The 19,268-nt window shown below is 42.9% G+C and overlaps 1 protein-coding gene, 1 long non-coding RNA gene and 1 other non-coding gene across 12 annotated transcripts in view; 1 reads left to right on the forward strand and 2 right to left on the reverse strand.

Moving 5' to 3' along the window:
* Positions 1 to 7,422: 7,422 nt before the first annotated feature.
* Positions 7,423 to 7,542, reverse strand: LOC123862542 (U5 spliceosomal RNA). Its single transcript, XR_006795247.1, has one exon. It is a non-coding gene; the product is annotated as a U5 spliceosomal RNA (small nuclear RNA).
* A 10,209-nt stretch (positions 7,543 to 17,751) lies between these two features.
* On the reverse strand, positions 17,752 to 19,078 carry LOC135361563 (uncharacterized). Its single transcript, XR_010404986.1, has 2 exons — positions 18,945 to 19,078; positions 17,752 to 18,143 (listed from the first exon to the last, which is right to left on the reverse strand). It is a non-coding gene; the product is annotated as an uncharacterized LOC135361563 (long non-coding RNA).
* Positions 18,992 to 19,268, forward strand: part of PARP16 (poly(ADP-ribose) polymerase family member 16) — a 39,763-nt gene continuing 39,486 nt past the window's right edge. For all 10 annotated transcript variants that reach the window (XM_064570294.1, XM_064570297.1, XM_054513462.2 and 7 more), the window contains exon 1: positions 18,992 to 19,165. In XM_064570294.1, the coding sequence (XP_064426364.1) occupies positions 18,992 to 19,165 (174 nt within the window). The remainder of the gene's footprint in view (positions 19,166 to 19,268) is intronic.

The raw sequence follows: 19,268 nt of genomic DNA on the forward strand, positions 1-19,268 counted from the left end.
ACCGCAAGACTCAGTGCCTGAATAAAAACTTTTAGGTTATTTTCTAAGTAGAGACCTAACTGTAAGATGTACAAGTGGAGGAATTTTTAAGTTTTATTGTTTTAAACTTGTACCGACCGCAGTGCACTGTGGGTATGCAAATAATCAAGTCACCGCTCTGTCAGTTGGGAAAACAGGTTAGTGTGCACGCTGTACCTCGGCGTCACCGTTACGGGGCGAAGCAGAGGATGGGCTGAGATCTAAACGCCCTATTGATAAGAGACTCGGGTTTTATGTTTTATATATTTGTACACCTGAGTTTGGTTTCTGTCGATTAAAGACTGCCGTTAAATCGAATACGAGAAAATTAGCAAATGAGTGATTGATATAAAAATCGGGACAGTGGTTCCTCCCTTCAGTGGGGAGGGGTAAGGTTGGGAAGAGCACACAGGTTGTATTTTTTCGTAAGCTGCGTGGTAGGCACACGGGTGTTTTGTTTGTCCTGTTTTAACCGTGCACCTGCAGATTATACACTCTTCACCATTCTGCATTTTTGTCTGCAGTTTGAGAAAAATTCCTGCCAGGGTCCTGTTTAAAATTGGAGCCTGCGTGTTTGGCTTCAGGTTTCCTGCCCCACCTGCTGCTCTGAGAGATGAAATCTTGTATTCCAGTTTCAGATCCCGTGTCTCTTTATCCTATGCTTTTACTTTTTTTTTTTTTAAGTTTATTTATTTATTTTTTAAAGTAATCTCTACACCCATTGTGGGGCTTGAACTCATGATCCCAAGATCAAGAGTCAGGTGCTTTTGGACTGAACCCGCCAGGCACCCCACCCTTATAGTATGCTTTTAAAATGTGCTGTTCTGTATGTATTGTTCTTTAATGTGCTTTTTGATTCTGGTTAGTAAAGGAAACAAACCTGAGAAAAATAAAACAAAACAAAATCAGAGAGGGAGACAAACCATAAGAGACTCTTTTTTTTTTTTTTAAGATTTTATTTATTTATTTGAGAGAGAGAATGAGATAGAGAGAGCATGAGAGGGGAGATGGTCAGAGGGAGAAGCAGACTCCCAGCTGAGCGGGAGCCCGGTGCAGGACTCGATCCCGGGACTTCAGGATCATGACCTGAGCCGAAGGCAGTCGCTTAACCCACTGAGCCACCCAGGCGCCCCAAGAGACTCTTAATCATAGGAAATAAACTGAGGGTTGCTGGAGGGGAGGGTGGGGTGAGGGGGTAGCTGGGTGATGGGCATTAAGGAGGGCACTGGATGGAATGAGCACTGGGTGTTACATACATGATGAATCACTGAACTCTACCTCTGAAACTAATAAGACACTGTATGTTAATTAATTGAATTTAAATTTTTAAAAAAAGAACCCCCCCCCAAGAAAAAAATGAAATAAAATGTGCCATTCTTTCCTCTGTGGCGCTCAGTTACTAGATCCGACCCGCCTACAAGGGTTCCCTAACTATTGTGAGTATCAAAGTATCAAATTAGAGAAAGGAAACAACCTTGAGAAAGGAAATTGCAGTTCTTTTTTTTTCTAGCTGATTATATATATAAATATTTTCCTTCCCAACTTTGACACCTTCTTTTTTTTTTTTTATTTGACAGAGAGAGGGAACACAAGCAGGGGGAGTGGAAGAGGGAGAAGCAGGCTTCCCGCGCAGCAGGGAGCCCCATGTGGGGCTCGATCCCAGGACCCTGAGATCATGACCAGAGCGGAAGGCAGGCGCTTAATGACTGAGCCACCCAGGCGCCCCTGACACTGTCTTTAAATTGGCACTTTTCCCCCGACTTTGCTGGTTCCTTTGCTCATAACTAGTCAATCATATGTAACATGTATTTTAAATTTTACATTTTAATTATTTTAAAAGTCTATTACAGGGGCGCCTGGGTGGCTCAGTTGGTTAAGCGTCTGCCTTCGGCTCAGGTCATGATCTCCAGGTCCTGGGATAGAGCCCCTCATCAGGCTCCCTGCTGGGCGGGGAGCCCGCTTCTCCCTCTCCCTCTGCCCCTCCTCCCTGCTTGTGCTCTCCCTCTTTCTCTCTGTCAAATAAACACAATCTTAAGAAAATAATAAAAAAATAAAATAAATAAAAAGTCTTACATTTTAAAAACAGCTTTACTGGATATGATTCACTTGCCATGCAATTCATCCATTTAAAGTGTATAATTCAATGGTTTTTAGTATATTTGGAGTTGTGCAATCATCACCATTATCTAATTTTAGAACATTTTTGTCACCTCAAAGAGAAACTCTACCCATTAGCAGTTATTCCTCCCCACACACACATACACACACAAACACTCCCTGTTCCTCAGCCTCTGGCAACCACTAATCTACTTTCTATCTCTAAAGTGCCTGTTCTGGATATTTCATATAAATGGAAGCAGACAACCTGTGGCCCCTTGTGACTGGCTGCTTTCACTTAGAGCAACGTCTGCTGGGTTCATCCATGCACACATTTGTTTTGATACTTTTTTTTATTTTTTATTTTTTTATTTTTTGATAGAGAGAGAGACAGCAAGAGAGGGAACACAAGCAGGGGGAGTGGGGGAGGGAGAAGCAGGCTTCCCGCTGAGCAGGAAGCCTGACTCGGGGGCTCAATCCCAGGACCCTGGGATCATGACCTGAGCCGAAGGCAGATGCTTAATGACTGAGCCACCCAGGTGCCCCCATTTTGATACTTTTTGCATGCTTTTTATATTTCACAACGTAATGGGAAGTTAGAGATCCACGAACATGCAAAGTTCCCACCCTACGGTAATAGCTATGCTCACAGGCGTTGTCCAGGGATTCAGGCACTAATGGACAGGAAAGGAGCAATTCTGAAGGCTTTGAAGAGTGTTTCCTTGCTCCTAAGCTTTAGAGGACATTCACCTTTTGGACTTTTCTCTGCTTCATTATGGAAGGGTCCTGTGCAGCTTTCACTGGTTAGAGAACCGCAAGGAAAGTTAACTCATGCAGCTCCCAGGGCTTCTGAATCCAAAGCGTGAACCCATGTCTGATTGCAAAAGGAGTTTTAATTTCATTGTTTATGATGTGGCTGGCACTTCCATTCCTGGCAACAATTCATACTGATATTTAATACAAGATATAACCTGAGAAACAAAAAAATAAAGATCATAAAAACCTTTAATTGGAATTTTTTATTGAAATTTTGATTCTTGCCTTCTTTCTGACTCTAAAGGGAAAATTTACAACACTTTGTTTACATGTGGCGTTTTGGTTGGTATTCTTCATTAGATTGGGCAGATACCCTTCTAGTATGTTCGGATTAATATATATGTATGTATGTATAATGAATGAGTATTCGAATTTATTACTTTTTCTGCATTCATGGGATTATTGTTAAATGGTTTTGCTCCAATCTCTTCCAGGGGAGATCTGCATCAAGAGATTGTTAAATCATCCTTGCGTATTCTTGTAGATTGTTCTCTGGTTCCTATTTGTTGTGGTCAGATCCCAGGCGCCACAGCTGCAAGTGGCAGGTCCGAGCATAGGAGCAACACCTAACCGTTACAGATTGTGCAGTGGAGAGAGACTCTCCTGTGGAAGTTGGATTAAACCTCTAGGTCTCAGCTCTTGTCCCCAGATTTACCTTCTTTCTAGGACTCCTTGCTCATTTTTGCTGCAGCCTCTCTACTGGCCACAAAGGGGCGCTGCTTCTCTTTAGTGCTCAGTTCCTGCCACAAGGCCCACCTGTTAAAGGTCAGGGAGTCCAACGTTTTGCTCTTATAGCTCCTAAAAGAAGTTTGAAAATACATATTCCTTGTGCACACTTTAAAGATCATATGTATAGTTTCCATAAGATAACTTACAATATCATACATTTAAATAGATGCAAAGGATGGATATTTTGTGCATTGTAAATATTGATACTCTAAGCTGTTATATCACTTTGAAATGTAGTCAATGGAAGATAAATGCCCAAGAGATTTGATAACTACCATCATAATTTTTTTTTTTAAAGATTTATTTTCATATTTGAGAGAGAGGGAGCACACATGAGCGGGAGGGGCAGAGGAAGAGGGAAAGAGAATCTCAAGCGGACTCCGCACTGAGTGCGGAGCCCAACAAGGCTCGATCCCACAGCCCCAAGATCTTGACCGGAGCCGAAACCAAGAGTCGGTCGCCCAACCAACTGTGCTACCCAGGGGTCCCCTATTTTAAAAAATTAAATATTTTTTAATTTAAAAAACTTGAAAAATGTTTGTTTACCTAATTCCTTTCTCTCCTCAAACTTTTTTCTACTTCCATTTCACCAAGAATTTAATACAAATATTTTTATACCTGAAAGTGTTTTATTGATAACTCAATCATATTTCACTATGACAAAACAACTACATTAGTTGAATTTCAAAACATTTTCCACATTGGGGCGCCTGGGTGGCTCCGTCGTTAAGTGTCTGCCTTTGGCTCAGGTCATGATCCCAGGATTCTGGGATCGAGCCCCGCATCGGGCTCCCTGCTCAGTGGGAAGCCTGCTTCTCCCTCTCCCACTCCCCTTGCTTGTGTTCCCTCTCTCAGTGTCTCTCTCTGTCAAATAAATAAATAAAATCTTTAAAAAAAATAAAATAAAATGTTTTCCACATTGGACTTAAAATTCTATGCATTAATGTTTTCCTTCCGGATTAATTTATTATTGCAATTATTAGTACTACATACTTGATCCATACAACATAAACATACTACAAATTTTGATAATTATTAAACATAAAGGTGTCATCTTATTGGAAATACATTTCTTAATTAAATGGATGCATGTTACTTATTGCCAGAAAAGACAGGGTTTCTTTCCAATGCTTTCTCTTTTTTTTCTTTTTTATAGCTGTAACCTAAGAAATCTTGTTCCCATAAGTCAGTGGATGGAAGGAGTTTCAACGGTGTCACTCACTACCACATAATGAACTATTAGTGACAAATTAACTCCTTAAATTTTGTTGGAAGAAAAGATTTGGAAATCTTTTAATTTGCAAAAGAATTTTTAAAAATATATGGGGTGCCTGGATGGCTCAGTCGTTAAGCATCTGCCTTCGGCTCAGGTCATGATCCCAGGGTCCTGGGATCAAGCCCCACATCAGGGCTCCCTGCTCAGCAGGAAGCCTGCTTCTCTCTCTCTCACTCCCCCTACTTGTGTTCCCTCTCTCGCTGTGTCCCTCTCTGTCAAATAAATAAATAAAATCTTAAAAAAAAAAAAAAGAATTTTTAAAAATATTCAAAAGAATTTGTTGTCCAGATTCATTTCCTTCCTCCAAATTGTGTAAATATTTCAAATTGACATTTATTGGGAACCCTGGAAGTTTTTACATCCTCCAGCATTGCACCTTGGTAAAGTTAGGATGGATGACAGGAAAATGTTTACTTTGTGAGGTGGGAGAAGGGCAATTAAGTGAAAAGGAGGCAGGAAAGGGGTCTACTGTAGATGTCCTAAAGTCACTCACCCTGGCCACCTCTCTTTTAAGCCCCAGCCTAGCCCAGCTGCCTTGTGGAAGTGAGGTGGTTTAGTGACTCCTGCCTTGGGGCGTAGATGTTGGGAGCTTCTTGACCTAGGGTAGCAATGATGGAAATGAGTATGTTCTGCGCCATCCAAAATGGCAGCCACTACTCCCATGTGACTGTTGAGCGCTTGAAATGTGACTAGTAAGTCTGAGGAACTGAATTTTAAATTTTTAGTTAATTAAATGTAAATCGCCAACATGGCTACCGGCTTCCATATTGGACAGTGCAGAGCTAGGGATTCAGCAAGTCCTAGGCTTAGGTTTTCCACTTGATCAATGGACTGAACTGTTGAGAGGAGATGGTAATCCAGTCCTTTTTCTTCTGTAGTTAGGTCAAAGCCTCCCTCATCCATAGCCCCCACTCCCATCACCTCCTCCTGCTCCATACTCCAGTACAGAGTACCCCAAAGGCAAATCTGGAGACATCTGAGAGCAAAATCTTAAAGCAATGTGAAGAATTCTTGGGACTGAAAGGCAGGATGAATGGTATTCCCAGATTCACCCCTCTGACTTTGTGACCTGCACCATTCTGAGTATCCATTTCCTCTGGGTTTAAATGAATCTTTTGTCCTGGCTGTCAGCCTTTGGAGGGAAATATCCCAAGAAGGAGACAGTGGGCAGGAGTTATTGCCCAAGGAGAGACAAGCAAGCTGAGCCTACAAGGTCAGGAGAAAAGCAGTCCAGGTGCTCTGGGTCCATGGATGGTCAAGAGAGCACAGAGTGGCTTCCAACATGGAGTGGTTATGAGGATGTAACTCAGAGGTGAAGGTGGCTGTGATGGTTTTTTTGTTTTGTTTTGTTTTTCTTTTTTTAAAGATTTTTATTTATTTGTGTAAGAGAGAGTGAACGCACAAGCAGGGGGAGCAGCAGGCAGAGGGAGAGGGTGAAGCAGGCTCCCCGCTGAGCAAGGACCCTGATATGGGACTCCATCCCAGGACCCTGGGATCATGACCTGAGCTAAAGGCAGAGAGGCTTAACTAACTGAGCCACCCAGGCGCCCCTGTGATGGTTCATTTTGTATTTCAGTTTGATGGGCTAAGGGATACCCAGATAGTTGGTAAACCCTATTTCTGTGTGTGTCCGGAAGAGATCAGCATTTGAATTAGCAGAGTGAGTAAAGATCACCCTCCTCACTGTTGCGGGCATCATCCAATGCACAGAGTCGAAACAGAAAACAAAAAGGCAGAGGAAGAGCAAATTTGCTCTCTGTGCTTAAGCTGGGAGACACATTTTCTACTGTTCTTGGTCTTTGGCACTCCTGGTTCTTGGGCCTTGGACCCAGACTTACAGCACTGGCTCCTTTCCTTTTCAGTTTTGCCAGTTTGAACTGGGACTACACCACCAGCTTTTCTGGGCCTCCAACTTGAAGACAGCAGATCCTAAGATCTCTTTTCACCTCCTTCATTGTGTGAACCAGTTCCTCACAATAAATCTTTATGTTTCTCTATATACTCTACTAGTTGGGGTTGGATTACCACCGAAAGTCAGGTTTAGTGTCTGACTTCGTGGGCTAGAGAAGATACTGTGCTGAGATTACTGACAAGCTGGAGTCCTTGACCCAACCCACAAGGGGTGTGGTATGCGCACTGCGTATTCAGAACCCCTTAGGTGCAGAAAAGTTACTAACTTCTCACAAAAAGTACCATGAAACTCAAAAAAAAAAAAACAAAAAACTATGCTAAGCAAAAAAATAGAGTAGAACAAGGCACACCTAACCCCACATACCGGCTTACAAAAAAAAGCAATTAAAAAAAAATTTTATTCTACTTCAATAATACTGTCAAAAGTAAAAAACATACTGCTTACAGCACGTAACTCTGCATACTAACCACGAAAAAAAACCACATTTTAAGAACGTTGTACTGAAAAAGACTATCAGCCCACCTGACTTGCCAGGCAATAACGTATAGTTAATCTTTATTTCGACTTTGAACGTAGCCTTAGTTTAAGAAACAAGGCCTCGAAAAATTGGATTAAGACTCAGAATAATTTCTCTCCACGGAAATCTTTAGTAAAAGGCGAAAGATTTATACGATCTGAAGAGAAACCAGAGCATGAGGCAACAATTCCCTAACTCATTTTTCAGCAAAACCCAACTCCTAATACGCTGAGGGTGGCTATTTGTCACAAGAGTTAGTGCCTGCAGAAATTTATCCCAGGAATTCTGAAAATAACATCCTCACACTTAGAAAAGACAAATAAGATTTTTTTTAATTGAAAACAATTATACCGTTCGCAGTGTATTATGGGTATGCAAATGAAGCTGACTAATTTTCCTTACTGACTCCGGAAGTCTTAGTATTCAAAACGTTGCTCTGGGGCCACCTTTAAGGGCCAAAGCGAAGACTCAGTTCTCTGACATCTAAATTTTGTCCTGGTTAACTAGAGTCATTCTGATTTTGTCTGTTCCTACATTGGGACTTTGAGTATGATTTGTTTTATTTTTAAAATAGATTTTATTTTATTTATTTTTTAAAATTTATATTCAATTAGTCAAGGTATAGTATTTTATTTATTTATTCCAGGGGGCTGGGTAGCAGAGGAAGAGGGACTAGCCGACACCCGTGCTGAGCCTGGTGCCATGGCAGGGCTCAGTCCCACCACCCTGAGATCATGACCTGAGCCAAAATCAAGAGTCTGACACTCAATCAACTGAGCCACCCAGGTGTCCCTAAAGATTTTATTCGTGAGTAATCTCTATACCCAAGGTGGGGCCTTAACTTACAACCCTGAGATCAAGAATTGCTTGCTCCACCAACTGAGCCAGCCAGGTACTTGACTAATACAGACTTTTAAAAATTGCAATTCATAATTGCTTATTATTGGTATATAGTAATGCAAATGACTTTTATTTCTCACTCTTGCATTCAGCAATCTTAAACTCTAGTTCTGATGATTGTAGATTCTATTGGATGTTGTATGTAAACAAGCATATCATCTGAAAGTGACAACTTTGTTTTCCCTTATAAATCTATACTTTTTATTATTTCTTTTTCTTGACTGATTTAACTGGTTGGGAAATCTAATAGAGACATTGGACTGAAGCAATGATAGTGAGTATCTTTTTCTTATTCTGGTCATAGCTTTCATTGGACCACCATTAAGTGTGAAATTTGCTGTAGATAGGTGGGGCTTCATGGGCAGGGTCTATGCAGGTACCCTGTGCTCATAAGACCCCAGCTCTGCAGTCGCTTTCATTAAATTCATAGTAATTTTGAACAAAGGTCCTGAATCTTCATTTTGTACTGGGCCTCAAAAGGATTCTGGTAGAAACTCTTCCTTTTTTTTTTTTTTTTTTTTTTAAGATTTATTTATTTGAGAGAGAGATCACGAGCAGGGGAAGGCATAGAGGGAGAAGCAGACTCCCCACTGAGCAGGGAGCCTGATGCAGGACTCCATCCCAGGACCCTGGGATCATGACCTGAGCTGAAGGCAGACGCCTAACCCCCTGAGCCACCCAGGCTCCCCTAGAAACTCTTCTAATTAAGCTAGTTCCATTCTATTCTGGGTTTGCTGTGATTTTTTTTCTTGTAGTACAGGTTGGTATTGAGATACTCGTAAGTTTTCTCTTTTAATCTATTAATGTGGAAAATTACATTCACAGATTTTCTATGATAAATCATCCCTGTGGTCATAGCCTCATAGCCTGAACTCTATTCAGCAATCATGTATTAAAAAAAAATTTTTTTTTTTAAGATTTTATTTATTTGTGAGAGAGAGAATGAGAGACAGAGAGCATGAGAGGGAGGAGGGCCAGAGGGAGAAGCAGACTCCCTGCTGAGCAGGGAGCCCGATGCGGGACTCGATCCAGGGACTCCAGGATCATGACCTGAGCCGAAGGCAGTCGCTTAACCAACTGAGCCACCCAGGCGCCCGCAATCATGTATTTTTAAATACACTTTATTGTTTAGAAAAGTTTTAAATTTACAGAAAAGATGTGAAAATAGTGCAGATTTCTATATATCACACACACATTTGCCCCATCACTAACATGTTATTATTAGTATGATACACTTGTTAATAAATGAATCAGTTTATTCAGATTTGTTTAGTTTTTATCTAATGTCTTTTTTCTGTTCAAGCATCCTCTCCAGGATACTATATTATATTTAGTTCTCATGTCTCCTTAGAGTCCTCTCTAGGCTGTATGTTTCTTAGACTTTCCTTGTTTTGATGACCTTGATAGTTTTGAGGCATACTGGTAAGATATTTTGTAGGATGTCCCTTTACTGGGACTTGTCTGATGTTTTTCTCATGATTATACTGGGGTAATGTGGTTTTTTTTTAAAAAGATTTTATTTATTTATTTGACAGAGAGACACAGCGAGAGAGGGAACGAACATAAGCAGGGGGAGTGGAAGAGGGAGAAGCAGGCTGCCCGCTGAGCAGGGAGCCCTGATGCGGGGCTTGATCCCAGGACCCTGGGATCATGACCTGAGCTGAAGGCAGATGCTTAACGACTGAGCCACCCAGGCGCCCCAAGGGGTAATGTGTTTTTGAGAGGAAAACTACGTAGATATATTGCCATTTTCATCACCTCATTTCAAGAGTACATGATTTATGATTTATCACTACTGATATGATGATATTAATCACCTCCAGAGAGGAGAGGAGCCTAGAGGTTGAATCAATGGCCAGTGATTTAATTAATTGTGCCTAAGTGATGAAGCCTCCATAAAAACCCAAGAAGGATGAGGTTCAGAGAGCTTCAGGATTGGTGGATACAAGGGAGATGCAAGGGAGAGCAGTGTACCCAGAGAGAGTATGGAAAGCATCCCTTCCCACATACTTTGGGCTATGTATCTCTTCCATATGGCTGTTCTTGAGTTATATCTTTTTATAACAGTAATCTAGTAAGTAAACTGTTTTCCTGAATTCTGTGAGTCACTCTTGCAAATTAATCAAATCTGAGGAGGGGGGTCATGAGAACCTCCAATTTATAGTTGGCTGGTCAGAGGCACAGGTGATAGCCTGGATTTGCCATTGCAGCAAAAAATTATGAGAGATGCAAAGAAACAGATAAAGTATGACCTATACGTTGGGAAAAAAAGCAGTCAACAAAAACTGCCTGTGAGGGTGCCTGGGTGGCTCAGTCGTTAGGCGTCTGCCTTCGGCTCAGGTCATGATCCCAGGGTTCTGGGATCGAGCCCCACATCGGGCTCCCTGCTCAGCGGGAAGCCTGCTTCTCCCTCTTTCACTCCCCCTGCTTGTGTTCCCTCTCTCGCTGTGTCTCTCTCTGTCAACTAAATAAAATCTTAAAAAAAAAAAAACTGCCTGTGAAAGCAACCAGATATTGAGTTTAACAGAAAAAGACTTGAAAGTAGCTATTACAAATATGTTTAAGGAAGTAAAGTAAGGTATGAGGACAATGTTACATCAAATAGAGAATATTAATAAAGGGATAAAAATTATCTAAAAATAAACAAATGGAAATGATGGAATTGAAAAGTACAGTAATTAAAATGAAAAAATTCACCACAGGGATTCATAGTAGATGTTAACTAGCAGAAGAAAGAACTAGCAAACTTGAAGATAGATCAATAGAGATTATGTAATCCAAAGAACAGAGAGGAAAACAATGAAGAAAAATTAACAGAGCCTCAGAGAAATGTGGCACACCACTAAACACACCAACATATGTGTAGTGGGAGTACCAGAAGGAGAGAAGAGAGAAAGGAGCAGAAAAAAATATTTGAAGAAATGATAGCTGAAAACTTACCAAATTATAGAAAAACAATCATTTTCATATCCAGGAAGCCCAGTGAATTCTATAGAGAATATATTCAAAGAGATCCACTAACAGACACATCATAGTAAAAATGCCAAAAGCCAAAGACAAGGAGGGAATCTTTTTTTTTTTTTTTAATTTTTATTTTAGATAGGCTCCATGCCCAACATGGGGCTTGAGCTCACAATCCTGAGATCACAAACTCTACCAACTGAGCCAGCCGGGCGCCCCAAGGAGTGAATCTTGAAACAGCAAGAGAAAAATAAATCATCACTTACAACAGAACCCAAATGAAGTTAACAGCAACAATGGCAGGCAGAAGGCCCTGAGATAACATGTTCAAAGTGCTCAAAGAAGGGGCACCTGGGTGGTGCAGTCGGTTAAGCATGCAACTCTTGGTTTTGGCTCAGGTCATGATCTCAGGGTTGTGAGATCGAGCCCTGAGTCCCAGCTCCATGCTAAGCATGGAGTCTGCTTGGGATTCTCTCTCCCTCTCCCTCTGCCCCTCCTGCTCATGCTCTCTCTCTCAAACAAATAAATCTTTTCTAGAAAAAGTGCTCAAAGAAAAAACTGCCAACCAGATTCCTATATCCAACAAAACTATATTTTAAAAATGAAGGAGGGGTGCCTGGGTGGCTCAGTCGTTAAGCATCTGACTTCGGCTCAGGTCATGATCTCTTGGTCCTGGGATCGAGCCCTGCCTCTGGCTCCCCCCTCAGTGGGGAGTCTGCTTGTCCCTCTCCCTCTACCCCTCCTCCTGCTCATGCTCTCTCTCTCTCTCAAATAAATAAATAAATCTTAAAAAAAAAAAAAGCGGGGCGCCTGAGTGGCTCAGTCGTTAAGCGTCTGCCTTCGGCTCAGGTCATGATCCCAGGGTCCTGGGATCGAGCCCCACATCGGGCTCCCTGCTCGGCGGAGAGCCTGCTTCTCCCTCTCCCACTCCCCCTGCTTGTGTTCCTGCTCTCGCTATCTCTCTGTTAAATAAATAAATAAAATCTTAAAAAAAAAAAAAAGCAATTATATAAAACAACATGTATATAATGTATTGTTGGACCTATCACATAGAAATGTAATATATTTGCCATTAAGAGCACATAGAGTTTGTGTGGGAGCAAAGCTGTATTGAGCTAAAGAAATGTGTCCGGATGGTAACTGAAATCCAGAAGAATAAATAAAGACAACCAGAAATGATAAATAAGAAGAATATTATAACAAAAGTGATAAATATATACTTGCTCTCTTATCTTCTCTCACCTTCTTTAAAAAGACATAAAATTATATAAAGTAATAATGGTAACAATGTTTTGTTTGGCTTGTAACATTTATAGGTATGATCTAACAATAAGACTACAAAAAGGGGGTAAGGAAAGAGAGCTATATAGGAGTAACATTTTTATATATTGCAGGAATTAAGTTAGTAAAAATCTGAAGTTGATTCTGATAAATAAGGTATGTATGGTAAGCCCTAGAGAAATCACTAGGGAAATTACTAAAAAAAATCATTTGAGGACTTAAAATGCTAAACTAGAAAATATTCATTTAATGCAAAAAGAAACCAGTAAAAGTAAGAATAGAGGAACATAAAAGAATGAGACACATAGAAAACAAAAAGTTAAATAAATATGTGTTCAAGTATATCAATGATAACATTAAATGTGAATGGATTAAACAATTCAACCAAAAGGCAGAGATTGTCAGACTTGATTTAAAACAAACAAACAAACAAGATCCATCTATATTCTGTCTACTGGAGACATGTTAGATTCAAAGATACAAATAGATTGAAAATAAAAGCTGGAGGGTGCCTGGATGACTCAGTTGATTAAGCATCTACCTTCTCATGTCAGGATCCCAGGGTCCTGGGATTGCACCCCACATTGAGCAGGGAGCCTGCTTCTCCCTCTCCCTCTGCCTGCCACTCACTCTGCTTGTGCTCTCTCTCTCTGTCAAATAAATAAAATCTTAAAAAAGAAAAGAAAAGAAAAGCTGGAAAAAGATATATCACACATATAGCAAACAAAAGAAAGCTGGAATGATTATCCTAATTTCAGACAAAATAGACTTTATTTATTTATTTATTTATTTATTTATTTTTAAAGATTTTATTTATTTGCGAGAGAGAATGAGAGACAGAGAGCATGAGAGGGAGGAGGGTCAGAGAGACAGAGAGCATGAGAGGGAGGAGGGTCAGAGGGACAGAGAGCAGACTCTCCACTGAGCAGGGAGCCCGATGCGGGACTCGATCCCAGGACTCCAGGATCATGACCTGAGCCGAAGGCAGTCGCTTAACCGACTGAGCCACCCAGGCGCCCCAAAATAGACTTTAAAACAAAAAAAAATGTTACTAGAGATAGGGACATTTTGTAATTTTAAAAAGGCCAATCCGTCAGGAAGATATAACAATTATAAACAAATAAGCACCTAATAAGGGAACATCAAAATACATGAAGCAAAAACTAACAAAAATGGACAATTCAACAATAATAGAGACTTCAATATTCCACTTTAAATATTAGAACAACTAGACAATCAATAAGGAAATGTAAGATTTGAAAACATTGTAGGGGCACCTGGGTGGCTCAGTTGTTAAGTGTCTGCCTTTGGCTCAGGTCATGATCCCAGGGTCCTGGGATTGAGCCCTGGGTCAGGCTCCCTACTCAGCAGGGAACCTGCTTCTTCCTCTCCCCCTCCCCCTGCTTGTGTTCCCTCTCTCACTGTCTCTCTGTCAAATAAAATAAATAAAATCTTAAAAAAAAAAGAATGAAAAGAAAACATTGTAAACCAACTAGACCTGAGAGACAACCATATAGAACATTTGATCCAACAACGGCAGAAGATACATTTTTCTCAGGTGCTCATGGAACATTCTCTAGGATAGGAGTATGGTGGGCCATAACACGAAGCTCAATAAATTTAAAAGGATAGAAGTAATACAACAATGTTCTCTGATCACAATGAAATGAACCTAGAAATCAGTAACAGGAAGAAATTTGAGAAACTCACAAACAGGCAGAAATTAAATGACACACTCCTACATAACCAATGTGTCAAGAAAGAGATCAAAAGAGAAATTAGAGAACACTTTGCGATGAATGAAAATGAAGATACAACATATCAAAGCTCATGGAATGCAGCTGTACAGCAGTGCTTAGAGGGAATTTTGTAAATTTATAACTTACAAATTTTCTAAAGCAGTACTTAGAGGAAAATTTATAGATGTAAATGCCTACATTAAGAAAAAAGGTCTCTTGGGGCGCCTGGGTGGCTCAGTCGTTAGGCGTCTGCCTTCGGCTCAGGTCATGATCCCAGGGTCCTGGGATCGAGCCCCGCATCGGGCTCCCTGCTCAGCAGAAAGCCTGCTTCTCCCTCTCCCACTCCCCCTGCTTGTGTTCCCTCTCTCACTGTGTCTCTCTCTGTCAAATACATAAATAAAATAAAATCTTAAAAAAAAAAAAAGAAAAAAGTTCTCAAAACAATAAATTAATAGGTCTCAAAGTAATAAATTTTCACCTTAACGCACTCAAAAAAGAAGAGCAAACTAAATCTGAACAAGCAGGGAGAAGGAAAGGAAAAGATTGGAGCAGAACTTAATGAAATAAAGACTGTTAAATAATAGAGCAAACAATGAAACCAAAAGCTGGTTCATGGATAACACCAACAGAAGTGACAAACCTTTAGCTAGATTGACCAAGAAGAAAGAAGACTCAAATGTTTAAAATCAGGGGCACCTGGCTGCCTCAGTTGGAAGAGCATGTGACTCTTGATCTCAGTGTTGCAAACTGGAGCTCCATGTTGGGTGTAGAGATTACTTAAAAATAACATCTTAAAAAAAACCTCAAACATTTAAGGGGTGCTTGGGTGGCTCAGTTGGCTAAGCATCTGACTCTTGAGTTCAGCTCAGGTCATGATCTCAGGGGATCGGGCCCCACATCGGGCTCCAGCGCTCAGCTCTGAGTCTGCTTGGGATTCTCCCTCTTCCTTTATCCCTCCCCCCACTCATACTCTCTCTCTCTCTCTCTCAAATTAAAACAAAACAAAACAAAAACCATTTAAAATCAGGGGTGCCTGGCTGGCTTAATTGGTAGAGTATATGACTCTTGATCATGGAGTCATGAGTTTGAGCCCCACATTGGGTATAGAGATTACTTTTAAAAAATCTTTAAAAAAATCTAAAATCAGAAATGAAGTAAGGGACATTACTACCTACCTTTTGAAAGTGAAAAGAATTATAGAATACTATGAACAACTGTATTTCAATAAATTAGATAACAGGTGAAATAGTCAAATTCTTAAAGACTCATGCTATCAAAACTGACTCAAGAAGAATAGACATCTGAGTAGACCTGTTACAAGTGAAGAGATTGAATTAGTAAAAAAAACAAACCAAGACCAAAACCAAAAACTACCCACAACAAAAAGCCCAGGTTCGCCTGGCTTTACTGCTGAATTCTACCAAACATTTAAACAAGAATTAATACCAATTTTTCACAAATTCGTTCAAAAAATAGGAGTGAACACTTCCCAATTCATTCTATGAGGCCAATATTACTGTGATTTCAAAACCATACAGAAACATCACAAGAAAACTACAGAGCAATATTTTTATGAATATGGATGCAAAGTCCTCAACAAAATGCTAGCAAACCTAAATCCAGCAACATATAAAAAGAATCATGCACCTACTAAGTATGTGGGATTTATCCCCCAAAATGCAAGGTTGGTTTAACCATCTGAAAATCAACGTAATACACTTATATCAATAGAAAAAAAACAAAAACCACATGATCATCCTAATAGATGCAGGAAAAGTACTTGACAAAGTGCAACACTCTTGCACGAGAAAAACACTCAACAAACTAGGAATAGAAGGGAACTTCCTCAACCTGGCAAAGGGCATATGTGGCAAAACCCACAGCTAACATCATGCTCAGAAAAAGTATTCATGCTTTCCTGGTAAGATCAGGAACAAGACAAAATATATGCTGTCACTTCCATTCAACATTGTACTGGAGGTGCTAGTCAGGGCATTTGGGCAAGATAAATAAATAAAAAGTATCTGAACTGGAAAGAAAGAAGCAAAACTATATTCACGGATGACAGGATCTTATATATATACAACCTAAAAATCTACAAAAAAGCTATTAGAACTGGTAAACAAGTTCAATAAATTTGGAGGATATAGGATTGATATATAAAAAGCAATTATATTTCTCTACACTGGTAATGAACACTCTAAAATGAAATTAAGAAATTATTCCACTCACACCATGAGAAAGAATGAAATATTTAGGAATAAACTTAAAGAAGCACAAGACTTATACTCAGAAAACTACAGAACATTGCTGAAAAAAGTTTTAAAGATCTGAATAAATGGAGAAACATCCCATGCTCATGTACTGCAAGTACTAACTGCATAGGATTTGTTTTGAATGTGACGAAAATGTTTCAAATTGACTGCAGTGATGGTTGCATGTATCCGTGAAGATACTAAAAACTATTAAATTTTACACTTTAAATGGGTGAATTGTATGGGCTGTGGATTATATACTTCAATAAAGCTGTTTTTTTTTTTTTAAGTTTTTAATTCCAGTTAGTTAATATACAGTGTTATATTCGTTTCAGGTGAATAAAGCTGTTTTTTAAAAATATAAGAAGTAAATATACAGGGGCTCCTGTCTGGCTCAGTTGATCTCAGGGCTGTGAGTTTGAGGCCCACGTTGGGGTAGAGATTATTAAAAAATAAACTTTAAAAAAAAAAGGAAAGGAAATAAACACAGTGATAACTCAGCTTGCTTTGTAGAGTGCCCAGACTCTGAGCATTGCATCCCCAGAGTGGTTCCCACACCCCCTTGGGATGTGGGTGTTTCACTATGATTCTCATTTCATGTGTGAGAAAAAATATATAGAGAAAAGCAAATTCCATGTTTTCATCCAACAAACAATCCTTGAAGCCAAGGAGTTGGCCCTAAGAGGCCACAGTGAAGAAGTGGAATAAAGGAGGGTTCCCAGGTCTCCTGTCCTACTGTTGCCGGCTCTGCCTGTCTGGGCCTGAACTTCAGCAGCCTGGGTTGGCTCCTGGGTCCCACGAGGTCCTGGGGGCACCAGGGGTCTTGTCTGAGGACGTGAGGCTCCAAGACACTTGTTCGTGCATCTGGACCAGTCTGGGCCTCATAGCAACCAGGGGTTTGATGAGGACTCCTGGGAGCAGTCCGCATTCATTGCCTGATCTGGGAAGCCCTGTGGTGTTGGGGCGAGGAGGGAGGGGTCCAGTATTACTGCTCTTCCTCCCAAAGTCATACATACGTCCAAAGTCATGGACCACCTCTTCTCTGAAGCCAGAGCCCAGCTCAGCCTGGACGGGGAATCCGGAGGGGAAGTTCCTCTATCAGAAGATGCTGGGGTGTGGGAGTGGGGGGCCAGGATTTTGAGGGGCGTCTTGGTCTAGGAATTAGCAACTACCTGTGTTTCGATTTCCAGGTGACCATGAGGCCAAACTGGGGTTTTCTCTAATGGGGTTGTGAATTGGGAGAGGGGATGGGAGTCCAGTCCCTTCCCTTCCGCAGGGTTAGGTCAACCTCCCCTCTGGCCTCCCCCATTATTTGTCTCTCCGGGCTCTCTTTCTGAGAGGACCCCAAAGAAGGATCTTGCTGACACCTTGTCTGAGAGACCAGAGACTGAAGCGATGCAGTGAATTCTGAAGGCTGAGAAGCAGAGGGCAGGTCTTTCGGTTTTTAGATCCGGATGTGAATTCCAGGTTCACCCCATCTGGCTGTGGGACCTTGGGCAAGCAGTGCAGCACGCTGAGATGCAGTTTCCCTGGATGTTCAACGGCTCCTTCTGCGCAGTCCGTTTTGGAGGGAAACGTTCAGGAGGGAGGCGGTAGGTCATCGCAATTCCCCAGGCGAGACCAGCAGGCTCAGCCCGCGGAGCTGGAACAAAGGCAAATCCAAGGGTGGGTCAAAGGGCGCCTGGGTCAGCTCCCAGCACTGGCTTCTGCGACCACGGCACGCAGCGGCGTGAGCGACTCCACCGGGGCCGCACCCCTCGCGCCCCGGTCCCCTCGGGTCCCGCAGGGCGGACGCACCCGGCGCCTGGGAGAGGGCGGGCGCGGGAAGGGGCGGGCCCTCGGCTGGGCCGCGAGGAGCGCGGAGCGGCGTGGGGAGCGCGGCCGCCGGGGGAGGCAGGCCGGGGCGCGCAGCCGGGCGCGGGAGTCCATCCGGCTGGCAAGGAACGCAGGCGGCGCCAGGGCAGCAGGGCGAGCGCCGGGGCGGAGGCGGGGCGGGGCGGAGGCGGAACAGGAAGGCACGGGCGGCGCAGCAGCTTCGCCCGGCGCGGAGAGGGGGCTCTTACGCGGCCTGCCCCTGGCGGTGCCCCCCACCCCGCCCCAGGCTCCTGCAGAGGACACGTGTCAGCACGTTCCCGCCGTTGTCGTCTCATCCCATGTCATAGCCCCTCCCCGAGGCCTGGGACCCCCCCCCGGGCCCCATTATCCCCAGGCCCAACCTCCCACGCTGACCCGAGGCCCGGGCCGGGTCCCCCCTCCTCCACCGGCCGGCCTTCCCGGACAGCGAGCGCCCGGGCCCGGCCCCCAGCCGAAGACGCCCGTCAGCGCGTTCTCACCCCTGTCCTCTCAACCCTCTGCCTAGCTCCACCCCGGGCCTGGGAACCCGGGTCCCTTTGGCCCGCTGTCCCTGGGCCCAGCTCCGCGCTGACCGCAGGCTCGGCCCTACCCCCTGCCGGGCGCGTGTCCCCCGGCAGCGCGCCGCAGCCGCCCGGGATGCAGCCCGCAGGCTGGGCGGCCGTCAGGGAGGCGGCGGGCCGCGACGTGCTGGCCGCCGACCTCCGGTGCAGCCTCTTCGTCTCGGCGCTGCGCAGCTACAAGCGCGACTCGGTGCTGCGGCCCTTCCCCGCGTCCTATGCCCGCCGCGACTGCAAGGACTTTGAGGCCCTGGTGAGTGTGCTTCCCTCCCCTTCCTGCGCTGTCCTCTGCGTCCCAGGCCACGTGGCCTGAGGACCCGTAGTGGTAGACACGCCAGCCCCCAGACTTAACATTC

This window comes from Mirounga angustirostris, unplaced genomic scaffold, assembly GCF_029215605.1.
Source record: "Mirounga angustirostris isolate CCGP_5_RB_7025 unplaced genomic scaffold, mMirAng1.0.hap1 SCAF_9, whole genome shotgun sequence".
Classification (NCBI taxonomy): domain Eukaryota; kingdom Metazoa; phylum Chordata; class Mammalia; order Carnivora; family Phocidae; genus Mirounga; species Mirounga angustirostris.